Below are 26,692 nucleotides of genomic sequence, written 5' to 3' on the forward strand. Positions count from 1 at the left end.
CAGCTGAAGGCCAACTCCTGCAGGCTAATAAAAGTATCCAGCAGCTACAATACCCACAGGCTCACCAAAATTAAAAGCGCAGATTAGAGAAAATCAATGCATGGTCCAATGAGACTAGATTTGAGCCGCAACATTCAAATGGTAGGTTCAAAATTTAGAAGAGTGGATGCGCCCTGCACCCTGTCACCAACCTCAAATCATCTAGAGCTACTTTCTTGCACTTGACGATGAGTACGCTGTAGTCTAACGGCCTCCACAGTCAACAGATGGGATGTGGTGGGACAGGGGATGTACAATCTGATAAATCTGTGTTAAGCTATCACACTAGTAATAACCAAAATCTCAGAGGAATGTCTCCGACACCTTAATGAATCTGTGCCACAAACGATTGAGGCAGTTTTGAAGGCAACAAGCTGATTCAAGGATTCAGCACCGAATGAAGCGGTCGGTCACTTCACTGCATTTGCATTTGACTTTGAGTTAAAGCTTTTGAGTTTGTGTCTCTTCAGTTGGTGGAAACGTTGCAGTGGAATGGTTCCTGTTAGTTTGACCCATCAGCGTGATTCTTTAATCAGAATTGCTCCCCGGATTCCCCAAAACGTGGGGTGTTGTGGGTACGCTGCTTGAATCACGACTCCACAGAAATGCAAACTATATTTGTAAGGACAGACGATGACAGCAACATCAGTGAGTGTGTTTTACTCGACAGTCTGTGCAGTTTGGGAGACAGACCTCATCTGTAATCTAGTGTTGATCCATCTATTGTCGCCACGCCAAGTGAGCCTATAGGCTCTGCTATTGATTGGTGTGCAAAGAGAAGCCAAGGAAATTGAACAGGACAGGTCTGCTGAGTTTACATTCTTAAAGACCATCTCATGTCCAGGATCTTTTCCTGCACCACACACACGACACGCACCTCATAGATCTTTTAGCCCTACACTGTATCTTTAACTCTGTCAAATATTATGAATTAAAACAAATTAACATGTTTGCTAACTTTTTTCTATTTTTTTTTTTCACCGCTTCCAAAGCCGGGCTGCCAGCAGCTTGTCAGCATTGTACTAGTGAGAAGGCTGGAGCTGGAAAATTATTGCTCCACCTCTGTGGAGATGTGACAGGTCAAGTTCAACAATGCATCATTCAGAGCAATAGCGCCAAGTTGTTGTTTTCTTTTCTTTTTTTTCTGGATCATTTAAATTTGTTGACACCAGCTTTAAATTGAACTTAAATCTTAACCCATAACACCAAGGCTGCGGATTGCAGAGACTGTTCAGCTATATCTGTATGTGAAGGCCAAATTTATGCTTATTAATACTAAAATGGTCGTTCAAACAAACTTACTGCATGTCCAAAATCATCTGGTTCTAATAAATTCTTACTCAATGTACCTTAAAACTCTAAAGACATATAAATAAACTGGTTGTTCCCTACTTTACAAACTTTTAGTACAAAAGTGAATGGTGTAAAGCACAAAGGTTGGAGGGACAGTTTAAATTTACTAAAAAGGCAACATCGAATCCGTCACCTGAGTCTTGAGCTCTTCACTCCAGACTGGTAACCTGAAATTTCCACAGTACTGATTGAAAACAATCAGATGGGTCTCCAAGTTTCATACCTAAGCAATGCAACCATGCTTGCACTGGTTTGGTGTGGAGTAATTTACATAGTTTATTTATGTATTAATTTTCTGTTCTGGCTTCTAACACAGAGCAAATAATGAATATTAGCTTCAATATAAGAGCAATGATAACTTGTTGTAGTTTGCTGGTCTTTTTCTCAATCTTGTGGTTATCTTTGGTTGGTATTATACAGTTTTAAACTGGATTTTAAATATTTATTTATTTATTTATTAGAAAATCTCTTGACTTCCACAGTTTCCTCTCATTCAAGTTCCTCACTCACCGCTGTCTTTCTACTCTTAATCAGGCTGTTTCTTTCCACACACTCAACACCGCTCCTAATATATCCACTGTTCTTTTCTCAGGTCAGTGTAAGGTCCTTTCTCCTGCTTGACATGTAACTTGACTGCCTTTACTTCATGATTGTGAACATTAAATTGGTCAGTTGTCACCCAATCTTTGGTGCGTCTGCATCTGGATCCAATCTGCTACTAACTGTGATAGGGGCACACAGATCTCAAGGTTCAAGGTTACTTTATTTATACCCGTAGGTAGATTTGTTTTCCAGGGATTAAAGACGCTTACATACCCACGCACACTATGCAAAAACATACCTAAAAACATTTGCATCAAGGCATGCACAAAGTGCTGAAGGCTCCACGAGTCAAAGTATAGCAGGACACATAAGAAGGCCCGGTTTAAAATGAAAAAAGTTGGCCTATAAAACTAAATAAAAGGGCAAATAAAAACACGCATCACATTAATATACTGGGCTGTGATCAACATTTCTTTAAAAGAAATATGATAGTCCAATAAAATCCATGATATCCCCTAAAATCCCCAAAAGTCCATTAAAATCTTTCAAAATCCTATGAGAGTGCATGGATGGAAGGAGCAGGAACTCACAGGAAGGGGATGTAAGTCATCACATCAGGTATCCATTGACAGCTCCTTATCTGTAAAAACATCTCAAAACATTTACAATCCAAACTCTCAGCTTCAGATTTTAATTGCACTGGTTTCCTGTCCAGGATACACCCCCCATATCTTAAAAAAAGCAAAAGGTACTAAAGGCTCCGTGACTCTGAGTATGACATGGGCAGAAATAAACTGAATGATGGGATTTAAAGGAAATATTAAAAATATTTCAACAGCTAACTAACATGCTAACTGCTAACTGTTCATGTGCTCTTCCTTATGTCAAACAGAATAAATTTAAGGAGCAATGTGGCCTCCGTGGTCCTGATTATTACAAGAACTAAAGAAAAATCACTTTGTGTTAAGTTTGTTTTCTTCGGTTTTACATCTTGACTTTAAATGAGCTTTTTTATTCATATTTGTTGTGGAATCCTGGTGTCTTGTGTCTACGATTTTGTCACTGTCAGGCCCAAATGGTAGGACAATAAATGTATTTCTATTCTATTCTATTCTATTCTATTCTATTCTATTGTTAAGGTTTTGCAAAATATTAACTCTGGTAAGCCAAATCCAAGGGCCTGCCACAGGTTTCTGTGGCAGACCCTCTGATTTTTATTTTGTAAAAGTGAGAAACCTCTGTATCATTTTTCTTCCATTACTACATTGCTTTGTTTTGTCACATAAAATCCCAATAAAATACACACTAATCAACTAATCACTAATGCAACAAAGTGCTCATCCGCTTCTGAGATAGCTCTTCATAATATTTACAAGATACTGTATCATAAAACAGAACTAAAAGAAATAAGGATAGCACAAAAAAAGAGTAAATATGGGAGATCTGTTCAGTAGTCAAACACATTTTTTAAGTGAAACTGTTGTTAACTGCTGACCTTTAAGATAGTTTGGTCAAAACTGTTTTCAAATAAATCCATAAGTAATTTAGTTTTTTTTTCAGCGATGCTGTAATTGCTGTCTGCATGACCTGCTTTAATGTCTTTATTTTCTGCCACAGCCTGGATCTCTACAAGACAAATGATGCTCCGTGAGTGAAATGCTGCTTGTTTGAAGATCGGCGAGATGCTTCAGGGAGTCTCACTCCTGCGCATTACAGTATTATTACTTCATCTTGGATAGTAGGACCTCCTGCAGTAAACGAGTTTAAGATATATATGTGAGCATGCATCTGTGTCCCCTCCACACACCAGACTGGCCATTAATGGGGGGGAAAGCCCCCATCCCCACCTCCTTCTTTTCATGATTTACATTTGTTATGTGGGCTAATCACCGCTGGCTGGGGGCTGTGTGGGAAATGTGAATAGTGTGTGAAGCTCTAATTAAGTCTGTGAAGACTCGCACACGCTGGAGAGGAGCTGCGCGCGTGCACACGGCTTCAACTAGAACGAGGGGAACACAGGGGTCTCGTGCGCGCGCACCAGATCAAAAAACACGTCGCGTCCACGGGGGAGCTGCTGCAAAGGGAATCTGATGCAACAAGAGAACAGTTGATCCATCTGCGTCTCCAGCACACATCATCCTGTCCACTGCAGTCCTATCGCACCCCCGACACGCGCGCGCGCGCGCACGGGGATAGGCGCTGACTCAGATGGACGGATGCCGTCAGTGCGCCCCCAGCGGCCACGCGGCGCCACTGCTGCTCCTCCGCCCGCGTTTAAAAAGCGCCGGCGCGGCGCGCAAGGGGCCACAGTGTGGAGTTTGTTCCAGCCGGAGACACTGAAAGAAAAGTTAGCAGCGGATTTTCTTCCCACCCTCCGTTACGTTTCCCGTCACCGGTGTCTAACTTGCAGCAGCATCCCACCGGAGCAGCGTCTTCATCACCTTCATCATCATGGCAAACAAAGCACAGCAGCCTCCTCACCTGCACCTGGCCGAGGTCACCGCGTCCCAGTTCCTCGATATTTGGAAACATTTTGATGTAGACGGTAGGATTTTTTCCCCCTGCAATAAGTTTGTTGAAAGTTAAAATTAAAAAAAAACTTAGATTATAACTTTATCAGAAATAACTTGTTTATTATGTATAACGTGAAATAATAAATAATCACTGAGTTTGATTGTGCTGTATTATAATTAAGATATAATTTCCGCTGCAAGTAATTGGAACTGAATCTGACCATACGATTGGATCAGACAGGAGTGAACTGATTTTTAACGGACTGGGTTCTATTTAGATGCTTGAACTGGATCTATGGGTTACAATGGGTGTTGAGATATTTGTTGTAATTTGGCACAATAAATGAATAAACAGAAATCAACTGTACGTCCATGGATTAAACACAATTTAAGGAGGCTTGGCAAGGACAAATCAGCAAAAAGATCTTTTAGAATTTAACCAGAAGATTTTAACTTTTTTTTTTTACAAAAAGTTATTTTTTACGTGGGGATTTGCTAAAAAGACTAGCTTAAATGCCCAGTTGTTTCTTTTAGGGAAAAAAGTGGAACATTTCTGTAAAGACAGTTTAAAAAGTTCAGAACTGATTTTAGAACATTCTGTTTTATTTGAGAAAAACACAAAAAAACAACAGAAAATTGTTCTATCATGTTACTGGTGCTACATAAATAAGTAAACGGCTGATGAATTTTGTGATTTCAAGATGCCCTGATTAAAACAAGGTTTTATCGCTGTTGGCTCTGATTTGCACAGCCTGTGCGCTTTTCAGTGAAGTCCTGTTGGGACATGAAGTACTCCCCGATGCTGCTGTTTTTCAGTTTCATTCACAACATGTATTTTGACTACCTTGCCTTTGAGTTCTACTAAATGTTGAGCTTTGTGTCTCATTTATCTCGTAACCGAAAACTTGAAAAAAAATAATCAAAATCAACATTTGTTGTGCAGGACTGCCAAGTCAAACAGCTGCTTGCACTGTTACCTTGCTTGCAGCAAGGTTCTGGGTCCAAATCCCAGCCTTGCTCCATTGAGATTGCATTCATGTATTTTTTTTTTCTTTGTCCTCCAGTTTACCACAGACCAAAAACATGTATACTTGGTGAAATAGGCTCTCATAATTGTCCAGGCATGGTTTTGCCTCTCTCTGTGTTTGACTGATGACTTCTCCTCTTGCCTACTGCGAGCTGGAGAAAGGCGACAACCCAATCTTTAAGTGCATTCTGTCAGCTGCTTGTTGTTTCATGTAAAAATAGGTTTTCACAAGGTTTTTATGTTCTGCGAAATGGAAGCTGATCCATCAAGGTGACCACACGTTCACACACAGAAAAATCCTTTATCGTTTACAAATCTGAGTCCTTTCTTCTCAGATCTGTCCGCTTTGTCTTTTTATGTTACCCTGCATACGTCTCTGAATGTGAACGTGTCTATATGAGTAGTTCCCTTTGCCTTTCTGCACATTAATCAACCAGCCTAGTGGCAATCTGACGGTGCTGAATCTTATTTATAGGCAGCAGTGCAGATGCATTTGTAATTAACTGATTAATAGAAGCTTTTTTCATGCTAATGCTAAAACATGCGTTGCACTAGAGTACTGCACTGGTGATTAGATTTAGGTGGATGCAGGATATAAAATAAGACTCTCATTTGGTGTGAAAAATAAAAAACAGAGAGTCACCACCGCTATGCAGAATGATTTGAGTCTGATTCCTGGGAGATTTTCAGGGTTGCTCCATCAGTTTCTTGACATGCCTAAAACACACCTCCAGACAAAGTAAGGGTGCTGCACCTGTTTGTTTTTACACATGTGTACTCGAGGGAATTGTCAGCACGCTCATTTTTGATGCCTGCACACAAGCTGAAGCATCTCCCGCTGGGAAATCAAGGTGGTACGAGGAGCTGGGTGTGGTTGAGGTGCTCAGCCGCTGAGCTTCCCTTCATTTCATCCGTCTGAGGGCAGAGAAAGTTGCTGTAGGTTTTACTTATTGGGTCAGTTGGATCGGACTGATATTAGTCCCTTCCAGGTGCCTTAGTTCTGCGTTGGTGTTTTACATATCACGTTTTGCAATGAGCCACTTTGCAAAACAAAAGTGAGGAGTGAGCATCCGCAGATTTGGCTGCGGGTGTTTGATTTCAGCTCTCATTACCGGGAGTGTTGCCTGGCTCTACAGATTGAAAGGAAGACTAATTTGTTTGTTCACACTGAGTAAATATCTCCCAGCTTCAGATAAAAATACACAGGAGGCTAAACACCCAGAGACGATGGAAGCACAAATTCCCTCGTTGACGCTGGGATCAAATCTCAGCTGGATTGCGTCGCTTTTACAGCTCCTGTGTACTGTGCCCCTCTCATTTTTCTCTGCTGTTTTCCGTCAGGCCTTTTCACTTCAGCTCCTTCAAAGCGGGGAAAAAATAAATAAAGCAACTGCTGTTCACTTTGCTAATTTTAGAGCATTAGCCGGCAATTTTTTTTTTTCAATGGCCTGTAAAGGGAAACTCAGAACGCAAAATCTAGCTTCTGAAATTACCCACTGTAAAACACTTGAATGGATGGAGCTTTGCTGTGCTTTGAAAGGCAAATGCAGGTTTTATTTGCTTTAAATATTCAGTTAGTGTGCAGAGGTACCCTCTTGAAAGGTTCAACTATGTGGCTGGGTGAATTTTAGCATCAAAATTAGAAGTAAAGCCTCTTTTGCGGGATCCCTAGAGGCCCTTGTGATGAAGCACCCTGAAGAACTTTTTGTTTTCTGCAGCTAAAAGTGATTTATTTGGTTTTGCAAAAAGACAAAAAAATATATTAAATAAAGTTGGTTGGAGTACTCTCATACAGCTACATACACTGTTTTACACCAAATAATTAGCCATGCTAGCTCTAGCCATGGAGCTCTAGTAAATATGTATTATTCTGTATTGGATCTGAGACGATTAATGCACAAAAAAACTGTAATTGAAGCGTGCATGGACACATCGCTGCATGCATCGAGTGAATGACAGGCTCTCTGAGTAAGCCTCCAAATAAATCCGTTTCTTTGATTGTCTCCACATCGCTCTCCGTTTAATTACCAAGCAGGACATTTCGTTCTAAAACGCTGTAGAGGAGCTCAACTGCAGCACATCACTGTCCCACCTATCGAAACAGACGAGATTTTATTCATGAGTTTTGATAACATCACACAAGAACACACACACACACACACACATTTATATGCACACAACAAAGAAAGCTAAGATGTTGGCTGGATGAAGAAAGGAAAAGTCAAATGAGAAAAACAGCAGAGAAAGATGGTGAGCTAGAGCGAGAGGAAGTGGATGGCATAATCATCTTTGTCGGAGTTTAATGAGGCAGCTCTGCCTTCCAGGGTTTTATTGAAGCAGCTAGTCACATCGTTTGGAGCCATCTGTCCAGCCATTCAGCCTCAGCTCTTGATAGAATATTGGCACAGGTTTCCATAATACCTTGGTGAAGAAAAGCAGACCGATTTGTCCCCAGAATGGGTTCTGTCAGAGAATCAGACCACTGGGAATGAGAATGAAACAAGATAAGGGGGAGAGAAGATTAACTTTACACCCCTGTGAGATAAATATCCAAGAAATAGGATATAATTCAATTTAAGATAATGACCAAGAGACTAAAAAGTTATTTTTATCAACTTGGTTAACTGTAGGTAGATGTAATTTATCTTTAAATAATAAAATAGCTAATGAATTAGCTCTTTATTTCTGGAGTTCCTCTAATCTTTATCCACAGAGGAGGTTATGTATCTTAATTTTCCAAACTTTCTATTAAAAGCAAGATTGACTTCATCTGCAAAAAGCCTATTCCAAAATACAGCCATGTAAATGTAGTGTTAGAGGAATGATCAGTTTGCATGGTGTCAGTCAGGAGGATCTTTGTATCAATACTGGACCATAAAACTGTCAAGTCTGTGTGTAAGTTGTCATGAGCGGCCTAAGGAACTCACTCACATATACATATGTGTCTGTAAGTAAGACCTGTGTTTCTCCTCAGGAAATGGATACATTGAGGGAAAGGAGCTGGAGAGCTTCTTCAGGGAGCTGGAGACGGCTCGGAGAGGAGCGGGAGTGGTGAGTTCAAGGACAACCAGATTAGCACAGATGTATACCAATCCTTAGATTTACATCAATATAACTGAACAAAAATGTTTTTAGGACCCAACAAACCCCATATTTAGAGAAAGGATGAAGGAGTTCATGCAGAAGTTTGACAAGAACAAAGATGGACGCATCGAGATGTCAGAGGTACTAACTGACTTCAATTTTATAACAGAAAATAACTTGTGGTCAAAGGTGAAGTAAGAAAATATTTTTAACATTTAATGCCTTTCATCACTGTCCATCCATCCGTCTATTATCTATGCTTGCTTATCCGTCCCAGAATCGGTTAAACGAAGTCCACCTGTGTGCAATCTAAGTGTCACATGACCTGTCAGTTTAAAAACACCTTTTCTGAAAGACTCCAGAGGCTGTAGCCCCACTAAGCAAGAGGCATCACACCAGGAAGACTAAGGAGCTCTCCAAACAAGTCAGGGACAAGGTTATTGAGAAGTACAAGTCAGTGTGGCGTTTTGATAATAAGGCACAGAGACCAAAGGTCACCCTTAAGGAGCTGCAGAGCTCCACGGCAGAGATGGAGGATCTGTCCATAGGACAACAATAAGCCGTACCCTACACAGAACTGGACTTTATGATGGAGTGGCCAGAAAAAAAACGCCTTTGCTTTGTATTAAAAATAAGAACATATGCTTTTAGTTTGCCAAAATGCATGTGGGTGACTCATTAAATATATAGAGGAATGTGCTCTGGTCAGATTAGACTAAAATTGTGCTTTTCAAGCACAAAGGAAAATGTTGTCTGGTGCAAACCCAGTACATCTCATCACTCCAAGAATACAATCCCTACATTGAAACACATTATACTGTGGGGGATGCTTTTCAGCAGTAGGGATTGGGAAACTGGTCCGAGTCAAGGGAAAGATGGATGGTGCTAAATGCAGCGATATTCTTGAGCAAAGCTATTGTCAGGCTGCTTGTGATTTGAGACTTGGAGAGAGGTCCACCTTCCAGCAGGACAATGACTGTTAAAGTAACTGCCTGATCTATATAATCACGAATTAGCTTAAACAGAGCCTGAAGAAGAGAGGAGGGTTTGTGGCTGTGTTTGTGAATGATAGATGGTGCAACTCGGGGCATTTAACTATCAAAGAGACGGTCTGCAGAAAGGACAAAGGAGTACTAGTTGTTGGCATGGGGCCATATTATATGCCACTGGAGTTTACACATCTTATCGCCATAACAGTGTATGTTCCCCCTCTGTGAATGCTGCAGCAGCCTGTCACATCATCTACATAGTTTCTATCAGACTCCAAGCACAGCTTCCCTAGGACCATTTTGTGATCTCTGGGGAGGTTAATTACATCTCCCTGACCTCCACTCTAAAATCTTCACTAAGTATGTTACTCGTCAAGCAAGAGACAATGAAACACTGGACTCATTGTATTCCAACACCAAGGAAACATACAGCTCACTACCTCTCCATCTCCTGGGAGGCTCAGAACACAACCTGGTCCATCTCCAGACTGTGTATAAACCCTTTGTACACAGAGATCCAGTGGTGAGACGTACAGTGAAAAAGATTATCTGATGAGACTGAAGAAGTTCTGAGGGAATGTTTAGCTCCAATATGTGAGAAGAGCTCTGTGCTCGTCATCGAGAGGACATTGATAGCATCACAAAATACATCATGGACTGCATCAACTTCTCTGTGGAAAACACTGTGCCCCTCACAAAGGTATGGTGTTTCTCCAATTGAAGAAGAAAGCCTTTAAATCTCAGGAAGGATCTAAGAGTTGTACAGAAGGAACAGCGAAGGAAGATCAGGGGTGTAAAAAAACATCTACAGGAAGAAGATGATGGACAAACTGGAAACACTGCAAGTAAGCGAAAGTGGCATATTCAACCACTTAAGCCACCAGAGTTGAACAAGGCGACTACAGTGTTTAGCTTGACAGATGCGTGAAACATTTCCGCTTTTCCAACTTAAATATGCCCATCCAAATCCTGACCAATCACACAGCACTAGTTGGACACCCTGCAAGAAAAAAGTTCTGCACAGATGCCATGTTGAGAACAAGTGGTGAGAAATCCGAGGGCTACAAAAACAAAATGACGTCATTTTGTCCTCACAGCTGGAGGAGAGAGAAGAAATTTCTGGTTTCTCACAAAATATTTAGTGGCCTTAAGGGTGGGTGAATGATTTGAACCAGTTCTACAACAGGTTTGATCAGACACTCTCCCCTATTCCAGTCCAGTCTCACCTGCTGCTACCCCCTTATTGTCGATGCCTCCCTGCCATTCTTCCAAGATCTTCCTCACCCTCAGCTCCCAGAAATCCACACCCTCCGCTTAAGAAAACTCCATAACACACATGCCCTCCACCACCATTAATGTGTGGAGAAAGCTGGGGGAAAGTGCCAAAGCTGTGGAAGACCTCCTTTGTGGTAACAGTGGCTAAGACCAGGAGATTGGTCTTCCCCCAACTTCACCCCCCTGGTGAGGGCTTAATTGGATCTGCTGCCGTTTGCCTACCAATCTGGCTCTAGAGTGGATGATGCCATCACCTACCTCCAACATCATGCTGACCTAGAGAAGCCTGGAAGTACTGTTATGTTATTTCTTCTCTTCAGCGCTTTCAATACCACCCAGCCTGGACTTCTGAGGGACAAGCTGAAGCTTTCAGATGTGGACCACCACCTGTCCGAGTAGATACTAGACTACCTCACTGGCCACCAGAGCACAGGAGGACACGGAGCTGTGTCTCAGTACAGGGGCCCCATAGGAAAATATGGTGGCACCATATTCTTCCTTTACACGGCAGATTTCTCCATCTAATTCCCGTCCTGCAACCTTCAGAGGTTCTCTGAGGACTCTGCCATGCTCAGCCTTATCACAGGTAGCACAGAATGCCCAGCCTTCAGTTTGTGAACTTCAGCTCAAACGCCAGTCATGTAGCAGGGCAGTAATCTGTACACCAGTAAATCCACCTTTAAATGAATTAAAACAACAACAACAACAGAAATAAGGGTTTGGAAAGGACAAGTCAGAGTCTGCGTCAAAATCAGATTGATATATGGGAGAGAAACCTTAAACAAGCCATTCATGCTCACAAACCATCCAGTGTGGCTAAATTAAACCAGTTCTGCAAAGAATAGTGGACCACCATTCCCACAATCACAAATGCTTAATAACTGGCACAACCTTTTATTAGGTTAACTGTAACGTGGTTTCACACGAAGCCAAGTTGTTTTGGATAGATTTTTTCCCATAGTAAAAGACATCATCATTTAACACGTATGTTTACTTAGGTTAGCTTTAAAAGTAATTTGATGACCTGAAACACTTAGATGTGGAAAAAAAACTGAAGAGATATGTATGGGGTAAAAAAGATACTGACTTACTATCGTTGGTGATATCATAGTGATATCCCTTTTCCAACATATCAAACACGTTGATGGAAAACACCATTGTATGAGCTCAATATTCAGTCAGAACTTAAAAGATGTTTCACAGAGAGTCCTCATAGGTGTGTGGGCTTGCTACAGATAAATGATTTGAATCTGTTATTGTTTACCTTTTACTTAAGAAGGGTTTTGTCGTACTTAGAAAAACAAGTGTGTGTTTGGCCTTAGAGCAGAGACACAATGGCACAACCAGAAATTTGAAGGGAATAGTGGTTTGTTCTTCACATAATCACCCTGAAAAAGGGTTAACCAAAAATATTGTTTATCAGTAAAATAAAAAGAAGCTGCCAGATGTGTGCAGCAAAAACACAACTATCTATGTATGTTTGTTTTCTAAACTGGTTGTGGTTGCAGTTTTGCATAAAAATTCAATGCATAAAACAGTTTTCCAATGTGATTATTGTAAGAAAACATTTAAAAGGTAAGGAACTGTTATTTGGAGCTTAAAAAGCTTCTCGATGGTCTACATGCAGCATTAGCGGGAGCTTTAACTTGAATTTAGTGCTTTCAGATTTGTATTTAAAGTGATGTGAGAAAGAGATTCTGCAATATCAATAAGCCACCACTCATCAGGAAAATTATTTGAACGTTCAATAAACTGGATGAAGATCCACAGTAAAGTGTTTTCCTGAAGGAGGATTTTAATAAATATTCCCATCAAAGACGTGGCCCAGCTTCTGGGGTTATGCTGCTTTATTATTTATGCCTTAGTTGCCCATTTGAGGGTTTGCAGACAAAAAGCTTCCCCCTCTCTATCTCTCTTCAACTCCACCATCTCGCACTTACAACCGCCATTTTCCTGTCATTTTTTTCTCCTCCAGCTGGCCCAGATTCTTCCCACTGAAGAGAACTTCTTGCTCTGCTTCAGACAGTTTGTCAGCTCCAGTGCTGAGTTCATGGCGGTAAGAGAGTTTTTTGATTGTTCTTTCACAGGACATGTTGGTCATGTTCTAATGCTAAAAACCTGCTGCTAATGGTCAGCTCTTTAAGGCTCTTTTGAGCTTTTTGGACAGAAACCTCTTGCTCTCTAAAAATGATTGTTAATGAGAGCAAACGTGCTTCAACCAATCACACACCTTAGGCAGGACCCAGTCAGCTGTGGACAGATTGCATGTTCTTTCTTCTATCTACCAGCTAATGTCATGAAATAATTCCCTCCAGATAGTTGACAGTGTTCCAATTAGCGACACAAAGTGGAGTAGTTTGAATTTAAAAGACACAGACTGTCGACTTCAATTGCACATGACTGCACATGTCTTAAAGCTGCAAGTAATTCTTTAATTATCTAAATTGTACTCAGAGTCTGGTGAGCACAGATGCATCACAAACAGGGACTAAATAAAGGCAGAGACACATGTATGAAAAATAATAATAATAAAAAATTTTCACACTTTGGTACATGCAGCTCTGGTGATACATCATCTTCTTATATACAATCATAGTATCTGTTAAATTGAATAAATGACTCACAGAGTACCTCAAGACTTCTGGTGGTAAACATGGTTTTTCAAAATTTTTATGCAATTCTGAGAAATATGTCATTATCTTTCACTAGTAATTAAATTTTGGCCCGGTCACCTAGCTCAAGACTTTTAAAATCCCATTGGTCCTCATTAAGGTCTTCTTCTGACAGGATATTTATGTGAAACTAATAAAGAGAAGAGCAAGAGCACTTCCGAATGTTTTTGTCCAGGGTTTGGGTTTAAGGTTAGTGTCCTACAGGAACTGTTGACAGAATGTCTAAGTAAGAGGTGTATAAAACATTTCTAGTGAAGAAGTAAGTAAGTCATACCAACTTGATAACGCTGCTAGCAAGAGAACATTTTGATCCGCTGGGATCTCCGCCATGTTGCTCTGACCCTGAGCTGCTCTGACGGTGGTATTTTAGGGCAGGGAGGGGCTAAGCCCTGAGTGGCAGCTGTTCACATGCATGTACGCACACGGTCCACCCCGGCTATTTAAACACGAGGCTGGAGACCAACACAGATAGCTGCGGTGTGACATCATACTACAATTCATTGGAAATATTACCTTTAGCTCTTCACATCACTATTTTTCTGTTCTTTCTGTCTAAAATAAGGAAATTTTGCTTATTGCTCCTTTAAGCGGCTAAAAAAAACCTGAAACTCCAATTCAAACTTTAAAAAAAAAAGAAGAAAAAAAACGTTCACTTTTAGATCAAATATATGTAATTTTTTTCCTAGGTGTCAATTGTCAGCTTTTATGTTGTTTACACATATTTCCAACCACAAAATGCTCATTGGGACTGGTACTAGGGTGTGAGTTGCTTTAAATCATGTTTATTCATCATCTTTGCTGAAAAATGGATCCTGTAAATCATTTCAATTAGTCAGTGAAGTTACTATTCATATGCAAAACCTAGGAAGAGAAGAGAAAGTTTCATTTCTTAGAAACTACTTTATCTAAAAATGTCCCCAGTTTGAGTGCTACTCTAAATTTTTCAACAAGAAACCACCAGTGGAGCAACAGAAAGGGTTTCTAAGAAAGTAACACAGAATGTCTAATTTTCTTGAAACACGTCATGAGAACACAGTTGGATAAAATGGCAGAGTTCATGTTAGAGTCACTTGCATTGAAAGAACTGAGTCAATTAGAAACCTATGAAACCTACGTGTGTGGGCCCTCGCCACCGTGTCACTTCAAGAGGAAATATTGAAGTAAAGGAAGGAAAATTAAGGAGAGGGAAGGTGTGGAGGAGAAAGGTACAAAGGGCATGTCAGATGGAAAACGGGGAAAAATGAAACGGTGATGAGAAGTTAAGGGGTAAGAGTTTTTGAACATCGTACAGAAGGGGGAGATTAATCAGTCTTTGTTGAAGGGAATGGGGAGGGAGGGGGAAGGGGCATAAAGGTTTTTAAAGGGTTAGAATGAGGAAGCAGAAACTTCTATTTTAAGAGTCATATATAATAGATAGCAACACTGTAGCTCCTCACTGCAGAGCTCAGAGGAGGAGCAGAGAAGGAGGAGCAGCAGAAGCCATCCATCTTTGATAAGGAGCCCTTCTTTGGACAAGGACAGCTGCTAGATTAAAACATTCATTAAAATGACTTTCTCTTTTCCCCCTCTTTCCTCTCATTCGTGTTGCCCCATGCTCTCCATGCGGGCAATAGGGGTTGTATTGGAAACCGTGTGATTACAGTAATGGCCCAGACATTTCAAGCCGTTCCCTCTGCGACAATTTATGCCGTTCTGCACTAAAGAAAAGAGAAGCCCTTGGTGCACAAGTGGGGGGTCGATCAGAGAGAATTTATTCAGACAGAAGAAATGTAAAACACTGGAGATGAATTTCTCTGCATCAATGCTGGTAGAAAAAAAAATTGAAACTCAAACATTTGTTTTATTTTCTCTCAGGCATGGAGGCGATATGATACAGATCGCAGCGGCTACATTGAAGCAAATGAACTGAAGGTAAATATATATATGCTTGTCAATGCATAAAAATCATTGAGATAGCTTTTATTGTGAATCGATCACCTCAAAATAGTTTTACAGCTACTTTTTGTTTATTTGCCTTCCTCCATTGTCATACTCATGTTTTATTCTTTCTTTTTTTTCTTCCTCCTGCCACTCACTTTTATTTACACACACTAAACACTACCAGGACTGTAATCAACAGAGGGACTGATAATCATAATCATTTTTGTTATTCTTTATTCCTGCTAACTTCAAATGTACTCAGAGGGGCTATAATATGTGTGCATGTATTTATGTATTTTTATGTCACACTCCTCTGCATGTTGTTCACACAAATAAAAGCAAACGAACGAATGTAAAAGGAAATAGTCTGTAACATTTCTGTGTCAATATCATTTTTCCATTTTGTTCGAAATGAGAACATATGGCTTACTTGATCACACAATGCATACGAAATTAGATTGTTAATTTAGACATTGTCTCAAACATTCAACAAGAGTTCTCAGAAGAGTACACAAGATTAGAGCGAGCTCACAAGGGACTATATCATTTCTTTGTACCCAGGTTTCCCGTTGGGACATTTTTGTGCACTCATGGGATGGAAATGCTCTTCCACGATGATACTTTTCCATTAACACTTATGGTTCTGTGCTGAACCTGGCTTTCTGTGCATCACTTTTCAGAGTAATTTAAAAAATAAAGAAATAAAGATCCAACAAATCTTTAGATCTGCCATTTAGAAGTATGATGTGAATTGCGGAGGACCAATCCTGCCATTTTTAAGAAGAAATACAGAAATAAATAAATAGTTGATAAATAATTAACTCATCTAATAAATAGCTTAATAGAATAATTACTATGCCATTAAAGACTAATAGATTAAAAAAGAGGAGACCTATTCAATAATCAATCAGTAAATTAGATGTAATTTGATATTTCTATTTCAATCTTTAGCTGTTGTTTTTTTGTGTTTTAGTGGATGGACCAGTTTGTAGACAGACACTCAGAGATCATGGTAGGATGCAAGGTGGTGTATAATAAAGTAAAACAAATAAACTTGGTTGACTGGCAAAAACAAGAAATCTGGAACACGGCAAGGAGGATACCAGAAAAGGACAGCATGACAAAGGAGGTGGGAGCTCAGTGTAGCTAGCTGGGAGACTAGATAGAAAAGGAAAACAAAAAGGGACAGCAGGTGAAGCGGTTAAACTCAGGCTAACTGATTAAAGGCAAGTAGGCTGATGGAGATAGAGGACAATGAACTAGCTGGGACAGAAGGACAACAGAATACAACAGGGAACATGAGAATGGTCAGACATGAGGGAAAAGCCCATTCAAACTAAGAAGAGCTAACTAAGTGCTCTTATTTTCATTTTGCATTTCAATATATTTATCAAGTTGCTAATTTCTTTCTGTATTTATTCTTAACTGAGGAAGGATTTGTCCTCCATAGAAAACAAGCACGGTTAAGCTTTGACTAGATGAAAACTGAAACTTTTCCTTCAATTTAAGAAAAAAGTGAAGATTTTGGTCAATGACTTTTCATCTTCCAACCGGGCTGGAAACACACCGTTGTTATCCTGACGGAAAGTTCATGATGGAAAAACTTGATCAGTATCTTAATTCTCTCTTCTACTAAACTTTTAAAACTTTGAAATATAGAACTTCTGAAATTCAAATATGTAAATAAGGTAGAGTGTTATGATCTTTTGTTATTCAAAACAGCTTATTTGAACTTGAACTAAATGTGTAAAGCATGAACCTACAAAATAAACAAAAACTGATGTAACAAATAGTGAGTTTTGTGAGTACTTTTAAGGCTTCTGAAGGCCAAATAATTAGCTGTGAGACAGCTGTGAGGGTATTAGTTTTTTTAAGACAAATATTAACTAATACACCTAATAAAACTACCAAAAAGTAGTGCATATTATTCTAGTAACAAAAATCAAATCAAAGCACAGAACTATGACTTTGAAGTCCTTTTGGCAGACAATGGTGTACATTAGCCAAAAGGTAGTATTTCAAGTATATTTTTGTTGGTGACAGTATGTTAACTTTGCAGCAAGCCTTCTTTTCAGTTGGATCAACTTACACTTGCAGTGAATTTCCTTTTTGGTAGCAGTACTTTAGCCCAGTTACTTAATCACTTTTTCAATATCAGTACAACATACCATAGCAGAGAAACGTTTTTTTTTTTTTTTTTTTTTTTTTTTTTTTGTAGCAGTATGTTAGCCTGGCGGCTGACTCCTAACATTCCTTTTCATATTAGCCTATTAGCCTAGATGCTAACTGTCTTTGTGGTAGCAGCTTGTTAGCTTAGCTCATAATTGTGCTTTTTGTAGCAGTACATTATAAGGTGACTGGATTTGTGGGGCTGGGGGTAAATAGAACAATTAAATCTGGGACATTTCCAGAGACAGCTTTTTCCAGGGACAGTTTGTTCAAAACGGGGATGTTTGGTTACGCTGGTCACGCTAGTCTATTAGCCTAGCTTCGAACCTTCCTTCTGGTAGCAGGACGTCGGCCTAGCAGCTAACCTGCTCCGTTAGTGTTTGTAATAACCTAGGTGTTTCAGAAGGGCAGGGTGGCAATCTTTGTTTAAACTGAGAAGATTTAATTCTATTAAACTCAATAGGTGGGGAACTGATTTTGAAATCTAAATGGGGTGCAGGTTTATGTAGTTAGCACTAACTAAAAAGTATCAGAAAACAAAAGTGGAGGAAATTTATATAACACCAGCCACAGCCAGGTTTACCCCAATGAAACATTTCAACAAAGGACTCAAATTAGTGTAACTAGGCAGAAACTTTTGTAAATATTCAGCACTAACTCACCAGTCCCCCAGCATGTAACAGAGCAACAAAGAAATTTTGTCTGGACCTCATCAGCCCTTGGTTGACCCAATAACAACTGGTACGTTTTAGCTGAAAACATAAATATGATATTCTAGATTAATCAATAATACATTTTTCTGTCTGGACAAACAAATGTGTTAGAGCGTTCTGAAGATAACTTCCTTAAAGGTCTTCAGTGACCGGTATGTCAGCAGATGCCCATTACATATCAGCATTGTAACATTGTGTAGGTGATGCATTGAGACTTGAAACATTATGGCTCCATCTTAGCGCATCCCCTTGTTGAGAATATGGTCAAGGATGACTCTCCAAATCAAATCACATTTTCCACATCTCTATAGACAAGTGCCTGTGGTATTTCACCTTTGGTCTATTAAACGTCCATTATCTTTGTAAGGAGGACTCCATACACTGTAACCCTGCCTTTTATATCTCTCCCCATGAAATTGCCAGTAGTGTGTTTTTGCTCATAGTCAAATAACATTCTGCAGTTAACCTCTCCTGAGAAAGAGTCGCTCTTCTTTTTTCCCTTCTCGCTTCAAAAGTACACAAAGATCATTGTTATCAAATGTGTTTAGCCAACCAAAGTTTCTGACCTCCTTTATTCGTTCTCCCCATAGATCCAAACACACATCATGGCCGTAACTCTTCTGCTTAAACCTTAGCCAACAGAAATGCCTGGAAGACCGAACTTTGCTTTTGAATTTAATGAACTGAATGTGACATAAGCTGAATATTTTAACCCCTTTTTTTTTTAAATCCCACTCATTTTTCTAAATATTTGTCCCTGACATTGTGAGGCTATTGTTCAAGTTGAGCGAGGAGAGTTAACTGGTTTACCCAAGAGGCTTAAGTGGCTGCTCCAGAGGAAGTTCACTTTTTTCCTCATCAGGTGACGATTTGTTATTTACGATCTTATTTACTTTAACACCTCTTTTACAATGCTCGCTGAAATGTTATAAAAGGGTGCGCTATTCACTGGGGAGCTGTGCATTATTGGGGTCGACGACTGACATGTGCAGATGCTGGCTGCGTGGATTGTTTCCAGTGTCGTATTTCTTCCAGCTGACCAGGTGCAGATGAGCTACTCAGGTGTGGCTTTTTGAAAGCCGTGGAAAATTGCAGATGAGATGCCAGACGGCAGACATGTGTCTCACCGCATAATTGAGAACAGGCGTGGAAAATATTGAATCAAGTGATACAATACTTTCAGGGTGAAGGTACTTGGCTTTTTGCATTTTAAAAGAATGTAATTTATGGCATATGTGCAGATACTTTTGAACCAAAAATATGAAGTGACACCATTATTTGAAAGCAGTTTCATGATTTTCTGCTGTCAAGTATTTCTTTCTTTATACCTTACCTTGCTTTATTTTATGTTTTATTTTTGGCATTTCTCTTGTTTCATTTTAAGAGCTGTGATTGGTTAACAGTACAAAAACACACACACACAAATGTGCTCCTAGTAATCAAAGAAGAGAAATTAACTGATTAGACTGGATTAAGACACGATGCTGAAATTTAGCAAAATGAAACAAAAAATTGTCACACAGCATCAAAATGTTTGAATGCGCCTTATTTACATCCTCATCATTATTTTGATTTGCTTATGTTTACTTACCATACTAGTCATTTTACTTCATCTATTTGATACTAAAGCACACTCACCTATCATCATTTTACTGTGGTTGCCTGCTTGTATAAAGTGATTGTATTTAGCAAAACAACAGACATAAAATGGAGAAATAATGGTGGGAAAATGATGAGCAGGGCCTCTGTCCGCACAGCTCTGGGAGGAAAATAGACAAGTATTGAAAAGTTAAACTGATCCCTGGATCACAGCGCAAATAGGCAGACTATGAAGCACAGATTGATGTGCCTTTTTCTCTGCGCGTCTTGGTGCTTTTATGTACCAGCCTGGAAAGTGAGAATCGCTCCGTGCAGCAATGAAAAGACAGAGAGGAGAAGGCGTCACACCCGCAAACTTCATATGACCATTTACGCTTCTGACATTATCATTTACAATACAGAAAATAGTCTGGCCTCTCATCTTATCTAGGTGTGTATTTATGTGTATACTTTTCTACAACTTTTTCAATTTCTTCTAAAATGTTAATTATTAAGAGCGTTTCTGTAAACAATCTAAAAATTCCACTGCACTAAATTATTTGTACATTTCTCCAATTTCTATTCATGATTATTCAATATTTTTTTTATTATTTACTTATCCTCAATAAAATGACGTTATTGGAGCTGCACCTTTAACCCGTCAGTCCTTAAAACTAATTCATTTCCCGCTATGGGGATGATAAAGTTTATCTTACCTACCTATTAATAATTGTATGATTGTTAAAGACGTTTATGTGCTCATTTACTCCACTGTTTAGGTGGTGGATCAGCCAATCAGCTCTCTCTGTTTCGACTAACTTCCCTGCTTAAGACACTCTTAGGTTCACTAAAAGTCCTCACTGCTCCTAACATTTAGTCACTTTAGGAGCTCTCTGAAGGCCTAGGATGCTTTATGAATAACTTATATCTTATATAAAATAACTTATATCTATATTCTAAGGAAATTCTTAGAATTCGGGAAATGCTAAGATTTTTCCTAAAACGACGTCCCTAAGAGCTACTTTCAGTCTGAGGAATCTTTGTGAATACTGGCACTGGTTTAACAGAGCAAGTTTTTTAATCTAGAATATGTTGTTTATTGTTTTGTTTTTCTCCTGACCTGTCTCCATTTTTAGGGCTTTCTGTCAGACCTGCTGGAAAAGGCAAACAGACACTATGACGATCAGAAGCTGCAGGAGTACACACAGACCATAGTAAGACTTTCTTGGTCACACACATAAACACAGTGTATTACCCTTTAATTTACAGTGGAGTTGGACAACGTTTTTGTTTTTTTTGTGATATAAGACTGACAAAGGTTTCAGGTTTTGCCAAGAGCAAATGTTTATTTCAAAAAGAAATTAACTTTGTAAAAAAGTTTTGTCAAACAATTTATTTAATGCCGTTTTTTGTGATATAAAAACACCAAGTTGTGTATACTGTAATTATGAAGTGGAAAGCAAAAGAATCCCTGGTTTGGAAAAAAAATTTACAAAAGAAAAAATGTGGTGTGCATATCTATTTCTGCCCTCTTAATTGTATATACTTAAATAAAATCCAGTACAACTAACTGCCTTCAGTTTACCTAAATTGTAAATAGAGAGCACTTGTGTGTAATCTAATCTCAGTATAAATACAGCACAGCAGTTCTGTGAGGGCGTCAGAGGTTTGTTAGAGAACAATAGTGAACAAACAGCATCATGAAGACCAAGCAAAATATTATGCAGATCAGTGATACAATTGTCGCGTCATTTAAAGCAAGATCAGGTTCTAAACAATATGCCAAGCTTTAAACATCTCACAGAACATTGTTCAGTCCATCAAACGAGACATTTGTCATCCTGCTAAACTAACAGGCTGAGCAGGAGGAACATTAATCAGAAGCAGCAAAGGGGCCGATGGGAAGTTTGGAAGAGTTGCTGGTATCCACGGCTCAGGTGGGAAACTCTCCACTGTTAGTTTGCAGATTGCCTCAAATCATGACACCAGACAAAGAACAAATTAAGACCTTTTTTTTTGCCTCCGTGCAAAACATTGTGCATGAAAGAAAAGTAGCACGGTGAATCATCCAGAAGACACCATCCCTACAGTGACACAGGGCTGAATGCATCAGGCTGTAGGGGATTTTTTATTTATTTTTTTCAGCAAGACAGGAACTCAGAGATCATGGGACAATAGGGGGCAGGACAACACTAGAAGAAAACCGATAAGAGGCAGGAAATTACTTTAGACTGGGGGCGGAGGTTTGCCTTCCAGCTGGACGGTGACCCTAAACATAAAGCCAGAGCTGTAATATAATAGTGTTAGAATAGCACAGTCAAAGTCCATATCTAAATCCAATTTGAATTGAAAGAATTGAAAATTGATGAATTTTGCTTAACTGAGGTCAGGCTATTTTGCAAAGATGACTGGGTCCAATTTTGAATCTCTAAATATATAATGTTAGTATCCCAAAATCTTAAATCTGCAGCAGCAAAACGGTGGCTGAATAAAAACAACACCAAAAAAACAACCATTTGAAAACCGTGTATCCTTCCCTTTCCACTTCACAATTATGCCTTACTTTGTGTTTCTCAGTCACAAAGAATCCACTAAAATCCGCTGAAGTTTGTAGCTATAACAAAGAGTATTTCTACTGTCCATCTGGTCTGCTGGACATCAGAAATCTGCTGTGTTGGTGGCAGCAGTGATGTGCAGCAGAGTGGCAGTGATCCATCAACTTCTGCAGGTTGTCTTCAGTCCAGATGCAGCAACATCTGCTTCCCAGAAACCCTCAAGCTGACCTGATTTTTTACAAGCAATCTTATGCTTATATAAACCTATTGTTCCTCTACAGTTGCTTCAAAAAATTAAATCATCTGAAGATATGTCTATTAACCTCCCACAACTCAGGCGGCAATGTCCTTTACATGTTGTTGGCTAGCCTTCAGTGTAAAGAGTCATAACATGAAAAGTATTTTCTTTTTTGAGAAGGCAAGGAGTGTGGATTAACATCCCTCTAAAAAAGGACAGCGAAAATACTTATCCAGTGTTCAACATCATCGGCAAAAATAAGGACAGCTACTATAATCACAAATAACTCCAAATTATGAGTTATGACTATCTCCCACAAATAGATTTGTAATCGACAAGTCAATATAATTCCATGGCTTGTTACATAGTGTCATTACAGTTGTTGCTGATTATTGATTAGTAGGGAACTCAGCCATTAAAAGAACATTTTAATTTATATCTGGGAGAATTTAAAATCAGATTTTGTTCATAGAAAATAATCCATCGAGGGGAAAACAGATAATACTTTACGAACCAGGCTATGTCCAACCTATATAATCTGGACATTTCATGGCATTTTGGGTTACACTGTAAAATTAGACACATATCTCCTTAGGTTTCAAAATTGTCAAAGATTTTAGAAGTTCAGTTTTAAATTCCACCCCCCCAATTATTCTGCTTTTTATTTCTGTTTTGTAGCTCAGGATGTTTGATTTGAACGGCGATGGAAAGCTGGGACTCTCAGAGATGGCAAGGTAATACGCAATTTTACTTACTTCTACTCACAACATTAAAAGTTAAAACACATTTCCTCCCGATGTTCCTTCACTGTCACCAGATTTAAATAATTAAACAACTACTGTGGCCGCTAATTAAGTTCCTTTTCCCCCTAAAGGCTTCTCCCGGTCCAGGAAAATTTCCTCCTTAAATTCCAGGTATGGAAAGAAAAGTAATTTAAGCACAGTTGTTGCCACATATATAATATCTATGTTACAATGATAACACCCCTCAAAAAGATGCTTTATTTAGTCAGATTTGTATGAAGGGGTAACTTTTCCAGGATTAGGAATAAATATGAAATTGCACAGTATTCTTAACACTATTGCACTTAAAATGTATTAATTTAATTATTTAATATACATGGTCATACTTATTTTTTAATTTTAGCAGCTGAGTCTATTGTAGCTTTTTTCGTGTTGATTGATAACAGTGAAGATGTTAAGTCTCACGCAATGAGCATTTTGTTGACTTCGCATGCACTCATGCTACATTATTCACCTAGAAAAATAATATAATAATAGTTTTAAGCTAAACGCGCCGATCACCTTAGTTAATACATTTTTGCATTTTGTGTTTTATTACAGGGTGTGAAGCTGACCTCCGAGCAGTTCAATTCCATCTTCAATTACTATGATAAGGTAGGTCACAAAATTGTTTTCAAGTTGTATTAATGCATTTTATTAGGGGCCTTGTGGTATGAGGAAAATATTGAACTACGTTATTTTTAAAAAAAATCTGTGATGACAGTTTTAATTACGACATTTTGCAGATGACTTTCTGTCTTTACCAATGACAACACCAATCTCTATGAGCTTTACCATAAAATTATAAATCAGGCGTTGGCATTAAGGGACGTTAGAGTTCAACTGCCCAAATACATATTTGCTTTGCAGAACGTGAACATGACACTTGAGATATAAAAGCCAACAAAATATTGGTAACAAACATGTCCTCTCTGGTTGCGATGTTGCACATGCTGAAATTGTGATGACAATGAAGATTCAATGTATTGCACAACTTTCTTTAACTAACTAAAATCAATAGGTTTTCTTCCAGACATTATTATAAGACCTTTGGGTTGATTGAGCCATAAAATGGCTTAATTTCATTACTTATTATTTATTAGTCCTTTCAATGTCTTGAATAATGTTAAAATTCCATATGCCTATTCTAAAATTACATTTAGTTACATCTGAAATGTGAAGCAATCCTTTCTGGCACTGTTGTTTTGTCAAGTGATGATTCTTCTGATATTCCTGAGTTATAAAAAAAAAAGTCCCCAAAGATCTTCAATTTAACTAGCTGAAATCTGCAGAAATCTTTGTTGCAGTTTAGTTTCTGCAGATTCTCAGAGAAACGTCTGTCTGCGGTGATGCTGAAGAGGACAGCCTAACTCAGACATTTTAACATACGATGAAAAGGATGTTAGCTGCAACTGAAACCCCATGAGCTTTCGAAGCGGAGTTGCTGCTGTTGAATGAAAGGGCGCAGTCGTATAGGAAAATCTATTTGTATTCTAAAAGCTGAGCTGTCTTTGCATAGAGAGTTTGAATATTCTAGCCTGAGTGAAAATCTCTGGACGACAATAAAATGTTTGTTTTGAGGCTGCTTTTTGTTATAATAATGAATATGCAAATATCTCGTTTAAGGTCTCTTCGTCTACCTAGGGAAATGAGTGAGGGCAGGTGCACCTGTCCCTGTGTAAACAGCTCACGGTTGTTAAGCTGTGGTTTACTTATTTTCCAAAACAGAGGTAAATCTGAAGGGAGGCAAAGCAGCGAGGGATATGATGCAAGGCTGAGGGGAGTGGAGCTGCACAATACATCCGCTAAATCATTTTTATCGTTCATGGTGTGTTGTGAGCTTTGTGAAGCTAGGGATGTGCTATAATAGATTGTAGGAAGGCTGAGTCAGGTTTTAGGGAAATAAAGAATTCAATTTAATATGACAGCACAGGTTTTTGACTGGGCTCGATTTTTAGTTGGGAATGTTTTCCATTTTCCTTATAGGTGTTATAAAAACTTGGATCTGAGGCATATTTTACTGTTTGCGGTGCTGGACCAGCAGCATTGATTAAACTAAGTCATGAAATCTTTAATGCATCCTTTTTTTAAAACAAAGAGAATATTCTTGCTGTGTTGAGTACATTCACTGCAGGAAGATTACAAAATACATAGATTGCCTCAGAAATGTGATACAGTATTTCCAAAAATACGCAAGGAATTAGGCGGCTGCCAAGCTGTTTATCATGCAACTTATGGCACATTTAAAAGCTTGTTTCACACAAAACTAAAACTGAGCATTTTGGAAAAAACACCAAAATAAAATGAATTTCATATTTTAAGATATTGGGTCAACTTGTCTGACCTCATCCTGTTTTTTATATTATTGCCAGTCAGTGCACAGCATAAAACCCACCTCCATCTGAAAATAAATGCTCCTTGCGGTATTAGTATACCAGGAATATACAAGAAAATACTGTAATTTTGGTCTTATGCCTGTTTTTGCGGTCATTTTTGTCATCCCTGTAGAGATTGAAGGTTTTCTGAGGCCGTACACAGTAAAAAAGTTGTCACCACCCGTTAAGATGCACCAGAACACGTTGCTTGGTTTGGAAAAGTATACATATTTAAAAGTTACGTAATATGGGCTTTTATAATTAATGGTTGCATTCTGCATTTCCTTTCATGTCAAATGGTTCAAGTCCGAAATAAATAAATAAATAAATTACACTTTATCTGATTTTTCCTGTGCTGTGACTTTACGTAATCCAAAACCGGACAAACTTCTTCTTCCTTTGAGTGGAAATATTTAGTTTATCATCATGATAAGGGAGAAGTGAGAAAGCATAGACCATCTGATGCTGCAGTGAAGGTCTTGCTGTGGGTTAGATTATGAAATTTTCATGTTTTGGATGGTTTGAAGGCTTGCACTCTTACTTTTTTGTAAAGGACATAGCTGAATGCTCAGATATTAACCAATCAAATCAGTTTTTACTTGTAAAGCATTATTACACACAGCAGAGTGACCAAAGTGCTTCATGGGTTAAACGAGATAATAAAATAATAGAGCCAATTAAGAATTAAACACAACAACCCAGTTTTATTAATCAATAGTTATTTGACCTTTATTTGATACAACTTTACTCATTAAGTCCCAAGCTCTCATGTACAAGTGAATCCCTTTTAACCAGTTAGGATAAATAAAACAATAAAAGCAAAACAATAAAAAAAAATAATCATATAACTGTGGCCTAATGCTGGAG

General features: G+C 38.8%; 1 protein-coding gene across 1 annotated transcript in view; it reads left to right on the forward strand.

The window, feature by feature from the left end:
* Nucleotides 1–4,220: 4,220 nt before the first annotated feature.
* calb2a (calbindin 2a) overlaps nt 4,221–26,692 on the forward strand; it is a 26,901-nt gene continuing 4,429 nt past the window's right edge. Inside the window, exons 1-9 of the mRNA XM_036152111.1 lie at nt 4,221–4,480; nt 8,450–8,526; nt 8,611–8,700; nt 12,799–12,879; nt 15,350–15,406; nt 21,012–21,089; nt 23,347–23,402; nt 23,543–23,582; nt 24,012–24,065. Coding sequence (XP_036008004.1) covers nt 4,387–4,480; nt 8,450–8,526; nt 8,611–8,700; nt 12,799–12,879; nt 15,350–15,406; nt 21,012–21,089; nt 23,347–23,402; nt 23,543–23,582; nt 24,012–24,065 — 627 coding nt within the window. The 5' untranslated portion in view covers nt 4,221–4,386. The remainder of the gene's footprint in view (nt 4,481–8,449; nt 8,527–8,610; nt 8,701–12,798; nt 12,880–15,349; nt 15,407–21,011; nt 21,090–23,346; nt 23,403–23,542; nt 23,583–24,011; nt 24,066–26,692) is intronic.

Source organism: Fundulus heteroclitus, chromosome 2, assembly GCF_011125445.2.
Source record: "Fundulus heteroclitus isolate FHET01 chromosome 2, MU-UCD_Fhet_4.1, whole genome shotgun sequence".
In the NCBI taxonomy this organism is placed as follows: Eukaryota; Metazoa; Chordata; class Actinopteri; order Cyprinodontiformes; family Fundulidae; genus Fundulus; species Fundulus heteroclitus.